General features: G+C 19.3%; 1 protein-coding gene across 1 annotated transcript, besides 5 other annotated features; it reads right to left on the bottom strand.

The window, feature by feature from the left end:
- Positions 1 to 566: 566 nt before the first annotated feature.
- PGAL8A_00273000 (reticulocyte binding protein, putative) lies at positions 567 to 8785 on the bottom strand (the record flags this gene model as incomplete). Its single annotated transcript, XM_028671714.1, has 2 exons — positions 567 to 8617; positions 8731 to 8785. 2 exons carry the CDS (start codon positions 8783 to 8785, stop codon positions 567 to 569), a joined length of 8106 nt encoding a protein of 2701 aa, XP_028528339.1.
- A 2539-nt stretch (positions 8786 to 11324) lies between these two features.
- Positions 11325 to 11759: a repeat region.
- A 1236-nt stretch (positions 11760 to 12995) lies between these two features.
- Positions 12996 to 13685: a repeat region.
- Positions 13686 to 17325: 3640 nt separating this feature from the next.
- Positions 17326 to 17825: a repeat region.
- Positions 17826 to 18261: 436 nt separating this feature from the next.
- Positions 18262 to 18687: a repeat region.
- A 553-nt stretch (positions 18688 to 19240) lies between these two features.
- Positions 19241 to 19727: a repeat region.
- Positions 19728 to 22858: the final 3131 nt, after the last annotated feature.

The following is a 22858-nucleotide window of genomic DNA, read 5'->3' as shown; positions in this document are numbered from 1 at the left end:
AAATACAAAGAAAATTAATCGTTAATAATTTTTTTTTCTTTTTAGCTATCTCTTCAGTGAGAATTATGTATTTTCTGTGTATCTAATAATTTTTTATTCTATAAAAGGTTATATTACCTTTTATTAACTATCTGTATAAGCTACTATTGATCCATAAAAGATTAATAATATCTTTGACTAATTGTTCAATATACTAAAAAATTTCCTTAATAGACAATTAATACATTAACAAAATAGTATATCTACCATGGAGTTTTTATAATACATTAAATAAAATTATGAACAAAATTTTTTTTTAAATCTTAAACTAATTTATAATGAGAAAAAATGAAAAATACAAAAAAAAAAAAAAGAAAAAATAAATAATACAAAAAAAAAAGAATAAATAATACAAAAAAAGCAAGAAAAATAAAAAAACAAAAAAAAAGATAAAATATAAATATAATTGCAACAAAGAATAAACAACAAAAATATACTTAAAATATTCTGTAAAAGGAAATTAAAATATATAAAGGAAAGTATATATAAAAATTATATAATGTTAAAAAACAAAAATAATTTTTTTTTTAAAAGTTTTCCTCTTCAACAAAATTTACTTCTATAGTTTCATCTTTTTGACATGAATCACCCAAGTGACTACAATTTTCATACTCTAGTACATCATTATCATCAAAATCATTTTCCGAGTTTTCATTTTTATATAAAATAGAAAAAATAACACATGAACATACCAATAAACCACCACATATTCCCCCTGCGATTCTAACTGTTTCATTAACAAAATTACTTTTTTTCTTTTTTTCATCCTTTTCATTTGATTCTTGATGACTTTTACCATGATGAAAATTTTTGTTAATATTATTTCTTATTGAAACACCTGTATTTTCTGTTTTTGAAATTTCCTCCAAATGATTTTTTGTACTTTCCTCTAAATGATTTTCTGTACTTTTCTCTAAATGATTTTCTGTACTATTCTCTAAATTATTTTGTGTACTTTCCTCCAAATGATTTTTTGTACTTTCCTCTAAATGATTTTTTATACTTTTCTCTAAATGATTTTCTGTACTATTCTCTAAATTATTTTCTGTACTTTTCTCTAACTCATTTTGTGTACTTTCCTCTAAATTATTTTGTGTACTTTCCTCTAAATTATTTTGTGTACTTTCCTCCAAATGATTTTTTGTACTTTCCTCTAAATGATTTTTTATACTTTTCTCTAAATGATTTTCTGTACTTTCCTCTTGTTCAATTGATTTCCTTTGATGATTTGTTTTCATTTGATTTAAACTTTTTATAATAACATGAATAGACGAAATAGCATAACTAATTTCCTGAAAAAGTCCTTTATTTTTCTCTATATTATTTTTTATATTCTCAAAAATTTCTTTTGATTCACTTATTTTTTTCTTAATTTCTTTTTTATAATTATTAACATCTTCTAATGTCCTCTCTCTTACTTCTAATAAATCATAATCGTTTTCATATTGGTACTGCTCTATATCTTTCAATATTGATTTTGTTCTTTCTATTAAATAAGAAATTTTTTCTTCATATAAGATCATTTTATTGTTTTCGCTACTATTATCATTCTCAAATTCATTTAATTTTGTAACTTTATGCGTAATCTCTTCATAAATACTATTAATTTTTTGCAAATAATCTGAATTTGTATTTTCAGTGAGAAGCATTTCTTGTTCTTTTTTCTTTGTAAAATCTTCAATTTCCTTTAATTTATTTTGATTGTTTAAAAATTTATGTTTTTGAGTTTCTATAATATTTTCGTGTGATTTTGCTAAATCAATAAATTTCTCAGAAATTTTTTCCATTTCTTTTAGTTGGGTGTAATTGATATTTTTATAAATATCATTTATGCACATTTCTTCTTCTTTGAATTTTTTATAAAGGTTTTTTAATTCTTTTAATTTCCCATCCAATTCATTTATATTTTTATTATCATCTACTTCTAGAATTGAATTCTGAATAGCTTCAATTATTTTCATTATTTCTCCTTCTTTTCTTTTAAATTCTTCTGAAAAATTATTTGCATTTTCAACATTGTTCGATTTATAAATACTTAAGTGATTTTCATTATAACTTTTGTTCAAACTATTAATATCATTAGTAATGGAGCTGTAGACATTTTTTATGTATTCTACGCATGATGTGGAATTCTCCTTTTTTTTTTGAATAGTTAACAATTCTTTTGATATTTCAACATTAATAGTTGTAATTATTAATGATTTTAAAGATAATTTACAGTTTTTTCCTTGTTCTAGTAATTCATTAAAAGATGTTTCTACTTCTATAACACTATCATGCATATTGTTTATTTTTTCCGTAATTGTATCGATATCATTCTTGGCTTTTTCTAATACTGTCAGAGAAGATTCTTCCATTTTTGATTTTTCAATAATTTGTTCTAAATTATTTAAAGAATCCTTATTATCATTAAGTTCAGTTTTTATTGTATTAATTTTTAATTCTCTATCAATTTTATTTAATTCACTTAAATAAGAAGTTGATAGTTTTTTAAAATTTTCATACTCTTTATCTTTTTTTAAAATTTCATCATAGTATTCATTATCAATATTTATCTCTTTTATTTTTTCATATTTTTCATGTGCACCTTGCACTTTGCCTAAAATATCATCAATTTTATTTATCATATATTTTGTTTTTTTTTTTAACTCATCTCTTAATTTTGCTTGTTCATAAATATTGTCGGCTAAAATATTAATATTTTCACTCTCCTCTAATTTTATGTTTATATCGCTTGAAATTTCCTGAATTTTTAAAATAGTTTGTTTTGCATTAATTATATTTTCGTAACCTTCAAATTTTGTTTCCGTTTCTATATCTATACCTATAAATTTTGCTGCTTTATCTATTTCCTCGTAAACATTATTTGCTTTATCTTTATAAGAGGAATGCTCTAGTTGTCTTTTTTTTATTTCACTATATTTGATTTTTGTTTCATTCAATTCATTCAATGCAGAACTTACATTATCTGAATTTTTAATATTTTCAATATTCCTTTTAATACTTTCTACATTTTCCCTTACTTGAAAATTCTCTTCTTCAGATTTTTCATTCATTTTATGTAACTCTTCCTTCATATCAAATATAAATCTTAAAACTTCTTTTTTTTTAGCATTGTTTATATTATCCATCAACTTTTCCAATTCCCTTTCTTGTTCTTCAAGTTTTTTTATTTCTATTTGGGCTTTTTTTTTTTTCTCTTTCATATCATTGTAAGTTGTAGATACGTCTAAAATACACAATATAGAGCTTTCTATAGCTTCATATGATTTATCAAATGATTCACATATAGTATTCATTGTATTCTTATGTTCTTCAAATATGAGTTCAACATCTTTTTTTTTTGCTGAAGACTCCCTAAAGAAGGTCACTGTTGTGCTAATAATTAAATTTATTGATTTTTTTAAGGATTCTATGGCTTCTTTCTTTTGATATGCTATTTTCTTTATTTTTTTAAGAATTCCTTCTTCATAGGATTTTTTAGATATTTCCATTTCACCTTCCATACTACTAACATTAGTTTCTATGTCTTTTAGTTTTGTTAATTCAATGTTTAACGTGCTTTTTTTTTTTTCTAGCTTTTCTAAAATTTCTGAAACAATTCTTAAATCATTTTGCTTTATCTCTAAGTTACTCAGAGTAAATTCATCTCTTCCAGAATATGTTGGAATTGATTCAACTTCATTTTGAGAATTATTTAAAATTTCTAGTACTCTTTGTTTTATTTCCTCCATATTTAATAGAACATTATTTGCATTTGTTCTTATAATTTGAATTTGGGAATATGCTTCTGTAGAATTCCCATTATTTGCTTCATATTCTTCCTCTATATTTACATCTTCTTTTAGTATATTTAGTCTTTTACCTAATTTTTCTAATAATTTTTGAATACTAGTATATTCATCTTTAATTCCTGAAAATATATTTGTTACATAACTTTTTTTCATTTCAATTTTCATTTTTTCCGCTAAGAATAAAGATTCATAAAAAAGATCATTCATATTTTGTTTATATTGTGAAGATAATTCACAATTTTTACGTGTTGCTAGAAAATGCTTTTCTGCATTATTTAAACATTCTTCAGATTCATTCACATATTTATTTATTGAATCTATTATATTTTCTGTTATTTTTTTTTTTTCATGTTGATCGTGATGTTTTAAATATTCCATTTTATTTTTTCCCCTTTTTATATTATTAAAATAAATTTTTGTAGCTTCTTTATGTTCTTCGGCCTTTGTTAAAAAGTCATTTATATTTTCTTCATTAGTTGTAACACGATCCTTAATAATTTTAATTTCCTTTATAGCTCCATCAATAGATGCTTCATCTTGGTTACTTATAAGTAAGTCTTTTAGCTCTTGCACCTTTTTAATATCACTTAATATTTCTTTATTTATAGTTTCTGACTTGGTAAATTGCTCTTTTGCATTTTCTTCTTCTTTCTTAGATAGTTGTGTATCTCTTTTCATATCTTCCATAATATTAGTAAAATTTGTATTCATTAACATTTTTTCCATATTTTTAATTTCATTTAATGCATGATCTATATCATTTTTTTCCTTTTTGATATCCTTCAATTTATGTTCAATATTTATTTTAATATTATCAATATTATCTTCTGGCGTAATACTGGAGATTTGTTCATTTATTGTTGTAACCTCTTGATATAACATTATTATTTTTTTTTGATTTTCTTGAGATTTTCTAATATAATCTTCATAATTAAGATTTTCCAATCCATTTAATGTCATAATCATTGAATTTTTTTTTAATTGTTCAATTTTTTCTTTATATAAATTAATTGCCTCTATTTTTTCTTCAGACTTCTTTTTCTCATCGTTAATTTGAAATATGATATCATGTATTATTATTTTTTTATAATCTAATACTTTTATATTTATATCTATTAACGAAGGTTTTAATTTCTCTTTTTCTGCATTTAATCTTTCCATAATATCGTTCATTTTTTCATAAATTTTTTTTATATTATCTTTTTTTTCTTTTGAGTTTTCATTATTGTGTTTTTGATAATTTGATAAATTCACTTGTTCTTTAGATTCACTTTTAATACTTACTAATTTATTTTTATGTGATTCAATTATATCTATAAGATTGATAATAAGTTGAGATGCTTTTTTTAGCATTTCTTTATTATTTTCCTTAATAAGGTTTTTTATATCATTTTCAGAATTGTAATTTTCAGAATTTCTCTTAGTTCTCTCTAATATATCTATATTTTTTTCTGTTTCATCATTTATTTGTTGATCTAATTCAATTATACGATTATGAAATAAATTCGAAATTTCGGTATTTTGGATATTAATTATGTTATCAATTTCTAAATTTAATGATGCAACTGATAATTTTGTTTCATTTATTTTATCTATAATATCTCTCAAATCAACTTTTTTCCTTGATATACTTTCTGAAAGAGTTTTAACATTTTCCTCGGTAGGAGCATTACGAACATTTTCTTTTAATTTTTTAGATAGTTGCAGAATTGCATTTGATTTTTCCCCTAGATCATTAACTTTATGTATTTTATCATCTGTATCGCTTTCTTTCTCTTTTAATTTACTTAAATATTTAGCTTTTATATTTTCTTCTATTAAATGTTCTCCATTTATTATAATAGTTTCTTTAATTATTTTATCTCTTAAAGTATCAGCATTTTCTTTTAAATTATCAATTAGTAATTTGTTTTTATTGGATTCATTTATAATATTATTTAAAATTTTAGAAGATTCAATAACTGAATTTGAAAAATTGATTAGGTTTATACTACTTTCAATTGAGGTAGTTGCATTATTAAACTTCATCTGATGCTCACTTAATTTATTATGAACGTTTATCTTGTCAATTTGTTCTTTTATAGATTTAATATTATCAACAATTTTAGTGTCTGGGCATATATCGAAGTATAGATTTAATTTATTGTAAAGATCTAAATGCTCTCTTATAGTGTTTACAGAATCTTCTTCATCACTAATTTGTTTTTTAATTTCATTTTTATTATCAAAAATTGTGTTTTCAAGGTCTAATGTTTTTTGAAAGATATTTGTTCCTTCTAGTACATCATTATCGTCCTCAAAAAAATTGTTCAGGAATTCATTTTTTCTCCTTACTATATTATTTTCATAACTTTTAAGTGTATCCTTGTTTGCTTCATAGTTATCTATATTTGTAGATGCTAAATTAGATATTCTATTAAAGTCACTTAATGAGTTATTCATTTTTTTGTGCAAATCATCAAGTAATTTTGTTATAATACTATTCTTAAGATCTATAATTTTATTATTTGCGGGTTTTATATCATTCTCTACAATTGACGAAGCGTCCTTTACTCCTTGAACTATTTTAGTGTGCTTTTTTGTTGTATCCTCAAGAAGCTCATTAATTCTATCTAAACTATAATTTTCATAATTTAGTGATTTTTTTTCAGCTATAAACTGTGATATTTCTTCAAATAATTTTTCTAGCATTCCATCTTCAAATAAAGATCTTAATGCTGAGTCAATTTTTTCGTTTACTTCCTGTTTTTCTCTTAGATATTTTTCATCATTAAAGGATGTTTCATTTATTAATATTTCAATAATTTTAAGATCTTTATTTTCACTACTTTTTAAATTAATAATTAACTGTAAATCATTTTTTTTGTTGCTCATTTCTTCCAAGAATTGTCTTATTTTTTGTATGGAAATTTGTTTGTTTTTATCCTCTTGTCCTTTTAATTTTTGTAGATTGCTTTTTTTTTCATTAATTTGTTTATCTAAGCTGCTAATTTCATTTTTTAATCTTTGTAAATCACTATAATTATCTCTTAATATACTAAGATCATCACTTGCTGTTGCTATAATATTTTCAATATTTTTTTTTATACTTAAAATTTTCTCTGTAACATCAGTTAAATTATTTTCTTTACTTAGTGGCAATTCACTCTTTAATTTTTCTATATTAATGGGCTTTGATTTAATAGAGTTATACTTTTCATTCAGCAAATTCATTTTTTCCTCCACTCTGGTATTATACAAAGATAATTCACCACATAATGTATTGAGTTCATTTTGGATGCTAATAATTTCTGGACTATTATAAGCACGTGATAAATATTCTAAGCTTTCCACATATTTACCAATTATGCTTTTTATATTATTAAATATTTCCTGAGAATTTAAAATAATTTGTTCACTCTCTGATTTTACACTTTCAGGATAAGTTAATAATATTATTTCCCTTCCAAAATTTTGTACTTCTTTTATATATATACTATAAGTATCGCTTTTAAATACATAAAAAAGTTGCTTTAATTTTTCATTCCATATTTTATAATGATGAAGTCCCATACCTAATGATGTAATATAACTAAGATCTCTTGTAATGGTAGACTTTTTAAAACTTTTATTATTTGAATTTTTCTCTGCAATATCTAACATTTCATAATTGTAACGTATAGCATCTATATTTTTTTTATAGTTATCTTTTATATCCATAATTTCTTCTATTATAACCTTTAAAGAATTTTTAGCTTTTTTTTTACAAAAACTTTCTTCCTTAATTCTTAATAATATTTTATCGTAATTCAAAAAATTTTCAACTTCTCGTAAAAAGTTTTCATCTTCTTTATGTAATTTTCTTGCAACTAAATAATATCTAATAACTTTTTTATACATATGCAGTAATACATAAGTACATACACGTGAACTACATTTATAAGGATTGCATCCTTGGTTATTACAAAATTCTTTTTTTATGTAATTATCTACCAAAAGAAAAGCCTTCTCATCCTTCTTTTTACATTCATTATAATAATTAGTTGCAGCTTTTATATCCTCATTTATTTTTGATTTAAAAAGGCGAAGATCATTGTTAAATAAGTCTCTTTTTTCTGCATCTTCTGAAAGTAACAATAAATCATAAAATTTTTTTCTCATTTCTACTTTAGAATTTTTGCAGAATTTTATAAGATTAAAATCACAATCAATGAGCGTTGAAACCACATTTGACGAATGTCTTACAAATTTAGTCCTGTGAGAATCATTAAAAAAGGATTTTAACTCACCATAAGAATTTGAAATTATATATGAATTTTTAGCGTTAGTAAGTTTTTCGTCAATTAATCTCATAAAAGAATCGTATTCCTTCAAAGTATCTGATTCAATTGACCTTATGCTTGCCGTGTGAATAAAAGAATTTGTAATTCCATTTACTTTATCTTTTCCATTTTCTTCTTTAATAATATATGTATTTGAGGAATATGGAGTATTTTTTTTTATATAAGAAAAATATGATGCATTTGTATTTTCATTAGAATTTCCTAACTTAACAGATGATATACTTCTAGGAGAATGCGATGCTTTTATATTTACATTTCTAAATTTCTTACTTCTTTTATTGTATCTATTTTCGCCTAAATTATTAAAAGTTTTATATTTCTCTTTTCCTTTATTATTGTATCTTATTATAGAATTATTTTCTAATTCTTTACTTTCTTCTATATTTGAATAAAATAATAAATTGTTATCATTATATTTGAATTTATTTAATGCATTCTTATCTTCTATCTCATGACTTATACCTTTATATATATATAAGGGAAATTAAAGAAAATTACAGCATAAAAAATATTTAAATTTTTAAAAATATAAAATAAATATAAACATAAATGTGCGTATATATAAATTTTATTACCAAATAAGGCAAATAGTAAACTCAAAAAGGTCACCCTAAATTTTTTTTTTTTCATATTTTACGTAAATTTAATTCTTTTTTTACTAAAAATTTAAATATATGATATTTTTTTTATTAATGAATTATTTTCCATATAGATATGGATATAAGATACTTCTTTTTGTTTTATTTTTTAAAAATATTGTTATAACCCTTTCTTTTAAATTATAATAATTTTTTTATTATAAATATAAATGACTAAGTTTAATATTCATAATACATTTTCAAAATAGAATATATCTAATAAAATATATAAATTCGTTGTCATACATTGTACACACAGAAAAAAAAGAAACATCAAAAAAAAAAAAAAAAAAAAAAAAAAGAAAACAACACAAAACAAAATAAAGCTTATATTTTTGTATAAATATATAATGAATTAAAAATAAAGAAAAATATATAATAAAATCTACCTTAAAATGTCAAGTATTGACGTTAAAAAAAGTAAGTCTCATAAAATTGAAGAAATTTGATATAAATTAAGATTAAATAAAAAAAAATTATCTCTTATTTTTTCTTATTATCCTGTAAATTAGCAACCTAAACATTGTGTAAGGAGGTATTTGTACAAATTAAACGTGATAAAATTAAAAAAAAAAAATGATTAATTATAGGGTTTCTGAATGTGTGCTCATATCAATTAAAAGGAAAGTAAGAAAAGTATTTACATACATTTATTAATTATAAATGGATTTAAAACTTTTTAATTTCACAAATTTCTCTTATGAAATAACATTAAGTTTTATTTTTTTAAAAGAAATATTAAAATTATTACTCAATTAAAAAGGAATCTTTATAAAGTAGTACATCAATTATAAAATAGGTTAATTAGAGCTTGTTTATACCTATTTTACTTATTAATTTTTGTTTTCTATTTATTTATCAATATATGAATAATAAAATAAGAACAGAATCGATTTTCATAATTAACATTGTTTAAGTTGATATTTAATTTGTTTTTTTCATTTTAATATTTTCCGTTTAATTTAAATTTTTACCTTTTTTCTTATTTTTATCTCACTAAAATTATTATTTAAGGTAAAATTATTAATATTCATCGGTTTGTCGCTCCATAGTTGCATGGATCTTTAAATGATCAATTAGATATATTTAATATTGCAATTTATATTTATCCGTTATTGACATGATATTAATTTATATTACGAATACTACTATTATTCCATTTCACGTAAATTCATATTTATATAATTTCTATTTTTATTTTGTTTATTATTGTTACTAAAGGTTTAACATACTATAATTTTCGTTTTCACGAAGCTTCATTTTATAATTTTTAATTTAACATAAGTCAAAAGTAATTGCAATTATAACCAAAAATTACATTAACCCTATTTTTGCATTTATTTATTTTGTTTTTTATTTATCATTAATATTATAATTGTGCATGCTATAATTTTTTCTTATATAGCAATGATTAATGGCTTCATGCAACCCACATATACTTCATTTTTCTTTTAATTTATAAATTCGAAATGTTATTTAATTTCCATGGTGTATTTAACATTAATTTTTTTCTTAGTTGAACTTAACAAAATTATATTGTATATTTTATTTTTTCTATTCTGTATATCGAGTTTTTTTATTAATAAATAATTGATCTTGTATTTAAAATTTATTTATCAGTTCCTTTTAATATTTTTATTAAAATATGAATGTTTTTTAAAGTAGATTATCATATAGTTTATTATAACAAAAATAGAGATAAAAATTTATGTTTTTTATTTATTTTTTCAATTTATATTTACTTTTTTTAAATATTTTTATAGTTTTTATTTTACAAATTCTTTTAATTTATTGAGATTTTTTTTTTTTTTATATTTATAAAAAGTTTTCGTTTTATCGAAATTGCTATTTTTATATTTTATTTGTAATTTTTTTATTCCATTTTTCATAAGTTTACATATGTAATTCGTCATATCAAGAAATTTTAAATATTGAAAATTAAATATTCGCATTAATTTTTTTTTTTTCTTGGAACAAAAAAAAATAATAAAATAATTTATTAAAATAAATTATTCTCAATTTTAACTAGATTAAATTAATTTTAAAAAATTAAATATATAATTTTAATTTTCGTTAATTACGATCATAAATAAAATAACTTAAATTTACAAATTTATATTAATAAAAAGAAAAATATATTAATAATGTTTGATTTTAAGGTAAGAATATTTTAGAGTACTTTATAATATCTGAGATATTTATAAGTATGAAAAAAAATTACTAGAGAAATGATTATAATACGTATCTTCTTTTTTTTAATATATTTAAATAAATTATTTAAAAAATAACTAACAAAATAATTATAGAGTATTTAAAAGTATGATGAATGAAAAACCAATAAAAATAAAGAAAAAATTAATTGTATGAATATATAATAACTTAAAAGTAAAATAATTATATATAAAGTTAACAAACTGAATAATAGAAATTTACAAAATACACACATTTAAAATAAAATTTCATAATTTAATTGTAACTATTTAAAAATTTTATTAATAGTTGATTTATTAATTTCCTTTTCAATTATTTTTACAAAGAGATTGTTAAAATGCTTATAGAGTTTCCTCTATTAGTTTAATGGTTTTAAATATAATTTAAATGCTATAAACTAGTAAACTGTATTTATATGGTCTTCGTTAAGAATTTATTATTTTTAAGGGGCATTTATTTAATTTAATAAAAATTATATTTTTTACTAAAAACATAAATCTACTTTTAATATTGGCTTTTAATTAAATATTTATCATAATTTTATGAAAAATGTTTATTAATTCTAAAAAATTTCTATTAATGTAACAAAAGTAATTATTAAAACTCAAATTTAATACACATATAAACATTACGAGAACGAAAATTTTATTTTTGTAAGTATAAATTTTTCATTTTAAAATATTAAATAGAATTCTCAAAATTTATTATTTTTCATTCCTCTAAAAAAAAATATTACATTTTTATTTTTTTTATTTATCACATGCATGTCTGTGTTTTTAATATAAATATTAATTTTTATTATCACAAAGGTTAATAACACCTTTTATTAACCAATAATTCATTAAATATCCTTTTTAGATTATTGAACTAATAAGTTAATGAAGAGCATTTAAAGTTTCTCTAATTAATTTAATGCAATATTTTTGTAGTTAAGCATTATTTCTTTTTATAGAGGCATTTATTTATTTTAATAACAATCCTATATTCTTAATGAAAGCATAAATCTTCACTACTGATTTTTAAGTACAGAATCTTTTAATTAGAATTTTATGAATAAAGTTAAGAAATTCATGTCAATTGATTTTAAGTTACTAAAAATATTTAAATGTTAAAAAACAAACTTATTGTAGACAATAAAGTTTTATTATTGAAAAAATAAAATTTTCTTTGAAAATCTCTAAGGAATTTATCACTAAAAATTACTCCAAAAAAAAAATTAAAAAAAATATATTAAAAATTAATGAAAACATGTAACCTATAAAAAGAAATAAAAAAAATTAATAGAATTTTATTTTGCTTTTCTAATATAATACTAGCACTTGTGTACGTTTAAGAGTATGTTTTTCATACATGTATTAATTTTTATTATCAAAAAGGTTAATAATTCCCTTATTAACTAATAAAAGATTTTACGAAAATATATTATAATTTTTTTTTTTTATTTAATTTATATCCTTACTCTCTTAGCAAACTATAAACTCAAATTATTTATAAATACACAAAGGTATTTTCATTTAAACTAGTATAATTTAAATTATTATATGAAACTCAGAAATTTTTTTCCATTACAAAAGTTAATGTTTTTTTCACTATTAGGATGCATTGAGAAAAGTAAGATTCAACAGAAATAAAAATCAAATAAAATAAAAGTGACAATATATAGTTTTTAAAATAATTATATATATTATTTATATTAACATAATTAATAAAAAAGGAGGACAAAGAAAAAAACATAATATATATGTTTAAGAAATATTTATAGAATAAATATAATATTTAATAAATTCTTAACATTACGCTTTTTTTACATATAAATGTCTTTTAAAATGAAAATTCTGAGAAACAAAAAATATTTCTTATTATCATTATAATAGAATTTTATTTTTATTGTTTTTTATTAATCTAGCTTATTGATACACAAATAATATTATGAAAAATTATAAAACATATGAAAAATAGAAAATAAAGAGAAAAAAGGAACCTTGCATAGCACATGTTTTATTAATTGGGTGTTCGGTAACTTTACTAGAGTACTAAACAATCAAATTAATAAAGAGCATGTAGAATTGCCTCTACGGTTTTGATGTATTTATATATATTTTTAAATGCTCTGAACGAGTGATCCTTAATTATGCAATCTACTTCATTCAGCATTCTTTAATTTTAATGGGCATTTATTTACTTTAATAAAAATCCTTATTTTTATTAAAAATTTATATCCTTATTGAATATTGATTATTAATTAAATGTATATTACTTATTTTTTTGTTATGAGTTACATTCAGCAATTAATATATATTGCTGTTGAATTAACATAAACAGTTATTGACAATACAAAAAAATTATATAAATATTAATTATATGAAAATTTTATTATTATATGTATAAAATTTTCTCTTACAATATTCATTAAAATCATATTTTATTCCAAAAAAAAAAAAACCTTTTTTTTTTTTTATTTTTATTTATTGGTAACAAATCTTTTTCCAATTGTTTTTTTTTTTTTTTATCAATTTTTTTTTTTTTCCTGACAATCTTTGCATTTTTTTTTTAAAAAAAATACAAACAAAAAAAATTGATAATTTTTTTTTTTCCTTTGTGTGTGCATGACCAACTTCGTATTCTTCTTTCAACTAGTCCTTTTATTTTCCAAAAAGGTTAATAAAGCCTTTTATTAACCAGCACAATAAAATGAAATAATTAAAAAGATAATATATATCATATCATAACAGGTTAATTTTTATTTTATTTTGTTTTTCATTATAATATATTAATATATATATTTAAAAATGAATATCCTGAGAATAAAAAAAAAAAACAATAAAAAAAAAGACTATAAATATTTAAAACTTTTTGCTATAATTAATCAAATTTGTTAGTGAATAATATTTAATTGAAACATAGATTAATTCCATTTCGATAATTTTTTCTTTATAAAACCATTTTGACCAATTTGTTAATTACTTTTTCATAACCATATGTGTAGTGTTGGGAAAATTTATAAAAAACATGTAGACTTAAATTATTTGTCATAAAAATTTTTCAGTAACATTTATATAAACTTTATACAATTACATTAAACAAAACTAAATAAATAGCTCATTTCTTCTAACAATTACAATCACTTAAATAAAATCATGCCAACATTTTTATCATTCTTAATGCATTACATAGTAAATGAAATACATGTATTTAATAAAATTTATTCCTTTTTTTTTGTTGAAAAGAAAATTTTTAATACAAAATTGTTTAAATATATATAAAATAATATTTATTATCTTTGTATTTATTATTTCCAAAAAAAAATTGAATTCTTCTTTAAAATAGAAGTTTAAAGAAAAAAAATTAATTTACATTTGATATTTATTATTTATTATTTATTATGTAGGTTCATTTTCACAATATTCTATAAATACAATATTTAACATTAAGCTTTTAATCACCTTAATTTTATTTTTATTAAAATTTCTTGAGTTGTCATAAATCCAAAAAAAAAAAAAAATAAAGTACACCTTTTTTTATTTGCAAGTGAATACAAAATAATAAAATATAATAAATCTATTTTTTTCTTGGGACGCATACTTTTTTTTATATGCATTTTTAACATGTGCATTTAGATGTTCACATTTCCCTAGCATACTTAAAACGTACAAATAAAAATGTTTTTACTTATTTTATTTATTTAATTATCATTTAAAATAGGTAGATAATAATATTTATAGACTAATTATTAACTTATTTATAACCAAGGTACTTTTATATTAGGTAAAAATAATAAAGATAGATATATGTAACTTATTTTTATTGGTTTTTTCAATGCTTTACCAAAGTTATTAAACATAAAAATAATAAATTAAATGAAAACATTAGGAATATATTAAAACCTATAAAAATAATGTACCATTATATTATAGTTATAATATAATGAATATAGAAGAGGAAAATCTTAAATTGAATATTTTAAATGGAGTAATTAATATTAATAATTTTTGTGAATTTAATAATATGAAAGAAGATGATAAATATAAGATAAAAAGAGTTCATAAATTATTTAAGTTTAATTAAGCGTGTTTTGAAGATCATTTTAAATAGTTGTATAAATTTTAAAATACAGCATTGAATATAAAGTGTCCTGAGAATATGGCATCTACATTAATTAATTTGATGTTATATAAAACGCGTTGAAGTGTCGTAGAATTAATATATGTAAATAAAATATAATTAATATGATACAGTTACAAGTTGCATTATCTAAGTCTTTATTTGTTGATTTGTAATTTATTATTTCCTATTCGGTGACTTTTCTAGAGTTCTAAACAAATGTATTAATAAGGAGTATGTAGAATTATCTCTACTAATTTAATGAATTCATGTATAATTTGAAATGTTACAAAACAAATAAACTGAATTAATATAACCCACTTCGCTGAAAATTCTTTGTTTTCAAATGGAATTTATATACTTTAATAAAAATTCATATTTTTATGAAAAAATTTAAATCCTCATTGAATGTTCATTTTAATGAAATATATTCTTACTTATAATGTTATGAAGGATGTTAAGACACTCAAATCTAATGCTTTCAAGTTAACACACATAATTAATGAAATATAAATTAAATTATATAAATGTTACAAACATGAAAATTTTATTATTATCTGTATAAAATTTTTTTAAAAAAAAAAAACTCAAAATAAAAATTCACAATTAGGAAACTCTCTGGTCAACAAATTCTTTCTCATCTTTTTTGAACTTTTCGTTTTGATAGTTAAATCTTTTTAAAAAATATAAAAAAATATTTTTTTACATATATCTTTCATAAAAAGAAAATAAAAAAAGTTAGCAAGTAATTCTTTTTTTATATTTATCTAGATCTTGCATGGATAACTATGTATTTCCTGTATATCTAGTTATTTTCATTCTAAAAAAAGGTTAATAATTCTTTTTATTAATAAATATACTAATTTATTAATTAACAGATCAACAATTTATATGATATTTAAATGGTCAAATAAATAAAAAGCATATAGAGTTTTTACTTCTAATTTAATAGTTATAAAAGTTATATATTCATAAAAAATAATAAACCTTATATATATAGCTTGCTTCATTGTATATTTATTATGTTTATATGATATTATTTACTTTATATTAGAATCATTTTATTTTTGTTTAAATTTAAATTATCGTTAAATATTGATTTTTAAGTAAGAATCTTTTAATAACATTTTTGTAAATATCCATTTACGAATTTGTTTTCATTTTTTTTAAATAAATTAAAATATATAAAAATTAAAACAAAACTCAATTATATTAAACTGTTTATTGACAAAAAATAAAATTTCTCTTAAAAGGAATAAAATTAAAAAAATTAAATTAAAATATTTTTTTTTACCGGTGAATAAACTTGAATTACTTTATATTTCTATGAACAGCTACTATCTGTTATTATAAAATGATTAATAATTCCTTTCATTAATCACATCAAAATGTGCATTGCTTATTACATATTTTCAGTGTGCTATTTTTTTAAAACTCGTAAACCTTAGTGTAGGTATTCTAAAATTTTTATTTTACTCGTATACCTTACATGCGTAAGTAAAAATTTATCTATTTAATATTTATTCTGATTACAATTAAATATATATCAATAATTAGTCTATAAATAATATTATGGGTCTCGTTTATATAATATTTAGATGAATAAATAAAATAAAAAACATTTTTGTGCATGCTAAATTGTGAGGATAATATACAATAATAAACGAGTTCTCTAAAATAGTCATTCAAAAGTATGTGCACAAGATAAAGAAATATACGTGCACTGAAAATGAGAAAACTAGCAAAAAATTTTTAATTAATAATAAAATTTTTTATTTTTTTTTGTGTGTGTTTCTACAATTTAAAAAAAAAAGTATATGTAATGTATTTTTTTTTTGATACATAACTGTAACATAAAAAGAAAATAATATATCATGATAATATATTTTTACTTTTTTTAAAAAAAAATGGTAATCTTAGATTTTAGATATTTTTTTTTGGGGGGAATCAAGTATGTGTTCAAATCGTGATGGAGAGTATATATTATTTAAGTTAAAAGATTTTAAAATTTAAAAATTTAATTAAATAAGAATTAAACTAAATAGAGTTTTCTATATATAACCTTTGTTAATTTGTTTGTTTAAAACTAGTAAAGTCATTGAATGGACAATTAATAAATCAATAATGCTATTTGTTAACTACTTCTCTGCATTTTCTTTATAAAAATTGCTAAATGAATAATTACAAAGTTCTATGAAATGCAAATTAATATATCAAGTATGTATTAACTAAAAATGGAATAAAACAAGTTATACCAAACACATTCATTATATATCAAAGAAATGTAATAATGCTAAAGATAAATGTACCATTACTGAAAAAGAATATTCCTAAATAGTTTGTAAAAACATTAAATTATTATAAGAAATGGTATAAAACATTAATAAAAGGATTTTGTAAAGATATTATATGAATAGATTAAATTATTACTATAAAATTGTATCTGTGGAACTTGAGATTATCTTAATTTATAAATGAACTTACAAAGTTTAAGATAGCTTTACTGACTGAATTAACAGATCAATATAAAAAAAGATTGATAATTAAAATTATATAATATTTAACTGTATTAAGTCTCAGGAAGAATATGAAGATTTAAATTCCATTTAATCTTGTTAGAAAACTTATGATGAAACCAATGCTGGTTAAAGCAATATGCAAAGAGATATAATATGAAGAAATAATTTCCAAGTTTATTATATAACGAAAATGATATACATATCTAATTAATAAAATATTTTACTTATCTTTATAAAATTATAACAAAATTTTATATAAAAAAGTTTTTAATACATGGAAGATATTTGAAATATATGTATATGAAGACATTCGTAGTAATATATTTAAAATAACATGTATCTATATTTATATATATATAAAGATTTTTATTTTTTTGAATAATGATAGATTGTAACTTAAGTCTTCAAAAATAACAAATAAAAGTTAATAATTAAAAAGCTATTAAAAAATGTTATTAAAAAAAAAAAACAGTAATATAAAATATTGAATTTACCTACATAATTACCTGGAAAGTAAGTAAATATTTATAATAATATATCAATAAATATACCAAATATAAATTTCTTTACATATTTTTTATTAATTGAAATATTTATAATGCTATTAAGTTATTCAAAAAAACCAAAGAATAAATTAATATAAAAAAAATACGGAAATAGTTCAATTCATTGTTTTCACAGTAGTAAGTTTTCATCATACTATGAATTAATTAAGATCTTAAAGAAAGTTAAGCGACATTTTTGGTGATATAATATTATTCTTAATATTGATTAATATATTAAACATTGTTTGCTTTCTTAAGCAATGCACGATAAACGATTTAAGTATAGCAAAAATCAAATATTACCAAAACCTAATGTATTTTATATGGTTCACTAGATATTGTAGGATCTAGAATAAGAAAAATAAAAAAAATACTTTATACACACAGTGAAAGATAATTATTCATATTTATATTAACAAATCTAACTAATAAAACCCTTTTTATTGTAAATTCAATTGAAGTTATAAGTAACAAATTTATCTCTATATTTATATATTCAAGAATAATTTTAATGGATCATTATAGACTTTATATACATGATTTATTAATTGCCCATTCAATGAATTTGCTAGTAATGAACGAAAAAATTAATTAAAAGCATGTAAAGAAAATTTTGCTTATTTTGTTTTAATTAAAATAAAATATAAAACATATTATTTACTACTTTTGCTAAATAATATCAAATATTAATTTCATTAATAAATTACTTTTTAAGTTAATTTATAGCATATATATATATTATATAATATAATATTTTTAATCTTTCATAAAAAAAAATGTACTACTTCATTTATTCTAAAAAATTAAAATAAAACTATAATCATAATATTTTTTTTTATATTAGAATCTCAAAAACACAAATAAAAAAAAATAAATATATTTTTTTTAAAATTGTAGCTATACACATATACATCAAAAAAATATTATAAATGACATCTACATTTTTTTTTGGTGTATATATTTCTTTTTACTTATTTTTTTTTTAGTGTACGCTAATAAAAACGTTTTTATTTATTTATTTAAATATCTTTTAAAATGGGTTGATAATATTATTTATAGATAAATAAGCAAAAAATTTCAAGAATATATTACTAAATAATTTCAAGTGAAAGTATATTATAGGAGCGCTTATTATAGAGAAAAAGGTATAAATAAAAGTTCTACTAAAGGTATAAAACACATGTATAAAATCTTATCTGAAGAAAAAAATTACCTTTTGATGAAATAGTATAAAAATAAGTATTACTGAATAGGAATGTATGTAATGTGCATTAAAGGAATTATTGTATTTTTCTATACTCGGAATTTATTAAATATTACAATGTTTTTCATATATATTATACAAAATTATATAGAAAATGAGAACTACTTATTTAAGTGATCTATATAAAGTCACACAATAATTTAAGTAAAATTAAAAAGAAAAAATTAAAAATATTAATTCTAATATAAGAAATATTATTTCTTATGAATTTTTTAAATATACTATAAGTCAAATGTAACAATATAGAAGAATACAATTTATGTCATATTGATCTTTGCCTCATAAAGTGATCAATAAAATACTTCCTTAACCTTTTTGAGAAATTATATTAATGAGTTGCTTTTAATATTTACAAGCTTTTATAAGATAATTAATAGACATGTATGAAGATATGAGTAACAATATTTTGTTTACACAGAAAAATCACAAAGTAGCTTACTAAGAAAAATAAATATCTTCTGAAATGTATTAGAGAAGTGCCTATAAAAAGTGTGTATTATAATAAAAATAAAATTACATAAAAAAAATTAGTATTGTATTATTTTAATTTCTTTTTGAGATTACATAGCGATAATATATTTTTTTATAACTAAATAAAAATTATGTGATAAATAAGTAAATGCATATAATTTACTGCGAATAAATAATTATATAAGAGGTAAATAATTACCTAAGTAAATTAATTTTATGATAAATAAAATAAGTAGGTATCTTTTTATATGCTCTTTATTAATTTGACAATTTTAAATACTACTATGATCTTTTAACAATTAATTAATAAATCATAGATACTAAATCAAAGATGAAAATATAAAAGTAATACCTACTTATTGTAAAGGTAAAAAAATAAGGGTCTCACTAACAAAGATTTAACTGTTAAGTAATAAGACTAGAGTGATATGCTAAATGCAGTTAAAAAGTCATATAAAAGTAACTAATAGAAATAAGAGAATATAGAGGTACCTGTATTAAAACTTTAGAATTATTTTTATATTTATGTATATAAAAATATTTCACTTTAAGAGTTTATTAATAATAATAATAGAAGGATTAATGAAGAAATACAAAAAATATTAGATGTCATAAAGTAAGATAAGGAAATCAATAAGTTTAGCATATATATTTTCTTTAAAAAAAGAAAAGTTATTTCTTCTCTTTTTTTTAAGTGTTATTATTATGCATATCACTAAAAATTTAATTTTTTTTCCGTTATTAATTGTTGAAAATTAATGTTTCTTGTTACTTTGATTTTGTTCATTAAATTTTTTTCCATCAAGTCAGATTAATTTTTCGAAATATGAAAAATTAGGTTTAAAGATTAATGAAAAAACAAAAAGTATTTTCTTTTTATTTGTATTTAATTCTTATGTTTAAAAATATTTAACTCTATTAAAATTTGTTAGTTTATTTAGAAGGAATATTTCACATAGAACAGACTTAAAGAAAATTTAAATTTTTAATAAAAAGAATGATAATTTTCATTAAAGTTAATTTTCTTTGAAAGAATAAATTTTCAATTATGTAATCTATATGTGTTACGTTTTCTTATTGGACGTATCAGTATAATTTTTGCAATAATTAAAATTAATAGAAAATTCTTTACAATCCATTTATTAATTTATTTTTTCATTGATATGTCAAAGTTATTGAACATACTATTAAAAAAATAATTATATCTTTTTTAACAAATTATATCTTAATTTCCATTCGAAGATGCTAATAAAAAGTAAACACATTAATAAACATGATGCCTAGTGATATGTACTAATTTTATTTTTACAAAATAATTTATTATATAAATTAAATGATTTTTATATAATAATGCCATACGATATTAGATAAACAAATTATTAGAAGCTTCAATCTTAGAATTAATACTAAGTTAATACCTTATTTATTTTTAATAATCTACGAATTTAAAATAATGTTCATATATCTAAATAAAAACTGTTAAATAATATTATTAAGACACAAATAATAATAATTTGTAAACTCTTAAAATACAATACATATTTACTATCTTACATTAAAAATATAACTTTTATATGTTATTAACTTTTTCTTTTTTAATAACTAATTTTTTGTTATTCAATTAAAAAATCACTAAATTTTTTTTTTTTCTTTCCATATATATATATGTATTAAATTTATACAATGATAAAAAAAATTATCCCTTTAAAATGAAAGTTCAAAGTAGAAGGCATAAATCATCTTTTTGTAAACTTCAGTGTATGCATTTTCTTAAATATTTTGCATGCATAACTAAACTTGGTGTTATATTTCATTTAATCTTATTGATGGTTCAAAGAAATAGATAAAACTCTTTATTGAAAAATTATATACTTATTAACACAGAGGAAATTGATAGTTACTTTCAATACCATCTTTATTTAACTAATATAATGAATAAAATTTACGTAACAGTATTATCTCATATAGCCCAAATAGGATTTTTTATCAATGTTCCTACGTAACTCTAATAACACTTCATTCAAAGATTTAGAAAAATAGTTTTTCATTTTCCTTTATGTACTAATAGAAAATCTATGTTCACTCTTTTTTTTTTTATACATTTACTTCTAAAGAAAAATGGAACATTTTATAGTTATCTTCTTAATTCCTTTTTATTTTGAGTTATTATATAAGTTTTATCAGTAAAATTGTTGATATCCAATTTATCTTGTATCTTTATTTTCTCTTTTTTTCCGATTTTACTTTCGATATGCAAGTATGTAATTCTCATTATTCATCATAATTGATTTATAAATGGAATGTTTAAAGACTTTGCTAGATTAATGAACAAATAAGGAAAACGTAGAATAGCCTCTACTATTTTTATTTATTGTAAGGAATATATTTTTTATAAATAATTAAACTTTATGCGTTACATTATATAGCATAAACTAAATAGTTTAAATATAGAATACTTCTAATTCTTTATGTAAAAATATGTTAATTAATTGTTTTTACTATTCTAAACATAATACTTATTTCACAAAGAGTATTTATTTTATTTAATAAGAATTTCTTCTTATTTTCATTAAAATTCAAATTTTTATTACAAAAACAATTTATATGTAAAATAGCATTTTTTTATAAACTAATAATTTTTCATTATAGGTTAACAAATTTTTTTCAAAGAATTGTACTCATTAGAAGATCAACAAAAAAAAATTTTTTTTTTTTCATTCTTTTAAACAAGTAGAAGAGGAAATATATCTATTTACTTTTTTTTTTAAAACTGAAATAGAATATTATTAAAAACAAAAATTACAAAAAAAAATTATTTTTCGTTTATGCTTCCTCTTATCTAAATATACATTTTTGTTTATCGGAATGTTAGACTTATTCCTAAAAAGGTATAATACATAGCTAACTTGTCACTTATAATTTACTATTATTTTCTAAAGCTTTAATCAAATCAA

This window comes from Plasmodium gallinaceum (genome assembly GCF_900005855.1).
Source record: "Plasmodium gallinaceum strain 8A genome assembly, contig: PGAL8A_v1_86, whole genome shotgun sequence".
Taxonomy (NCBI): domain Eukaryota; phylum Apicomplexa; class Aconoidasida; order Haemosporida; family Plasmodiidae; genus Plasmodium; species Plasmodium gallinaceum.
The sequence above is the reverse complement of the archived record's forward strand: the minus strand, read 5'-3'. Positions and strand labels throughout refer to the sequence as shown.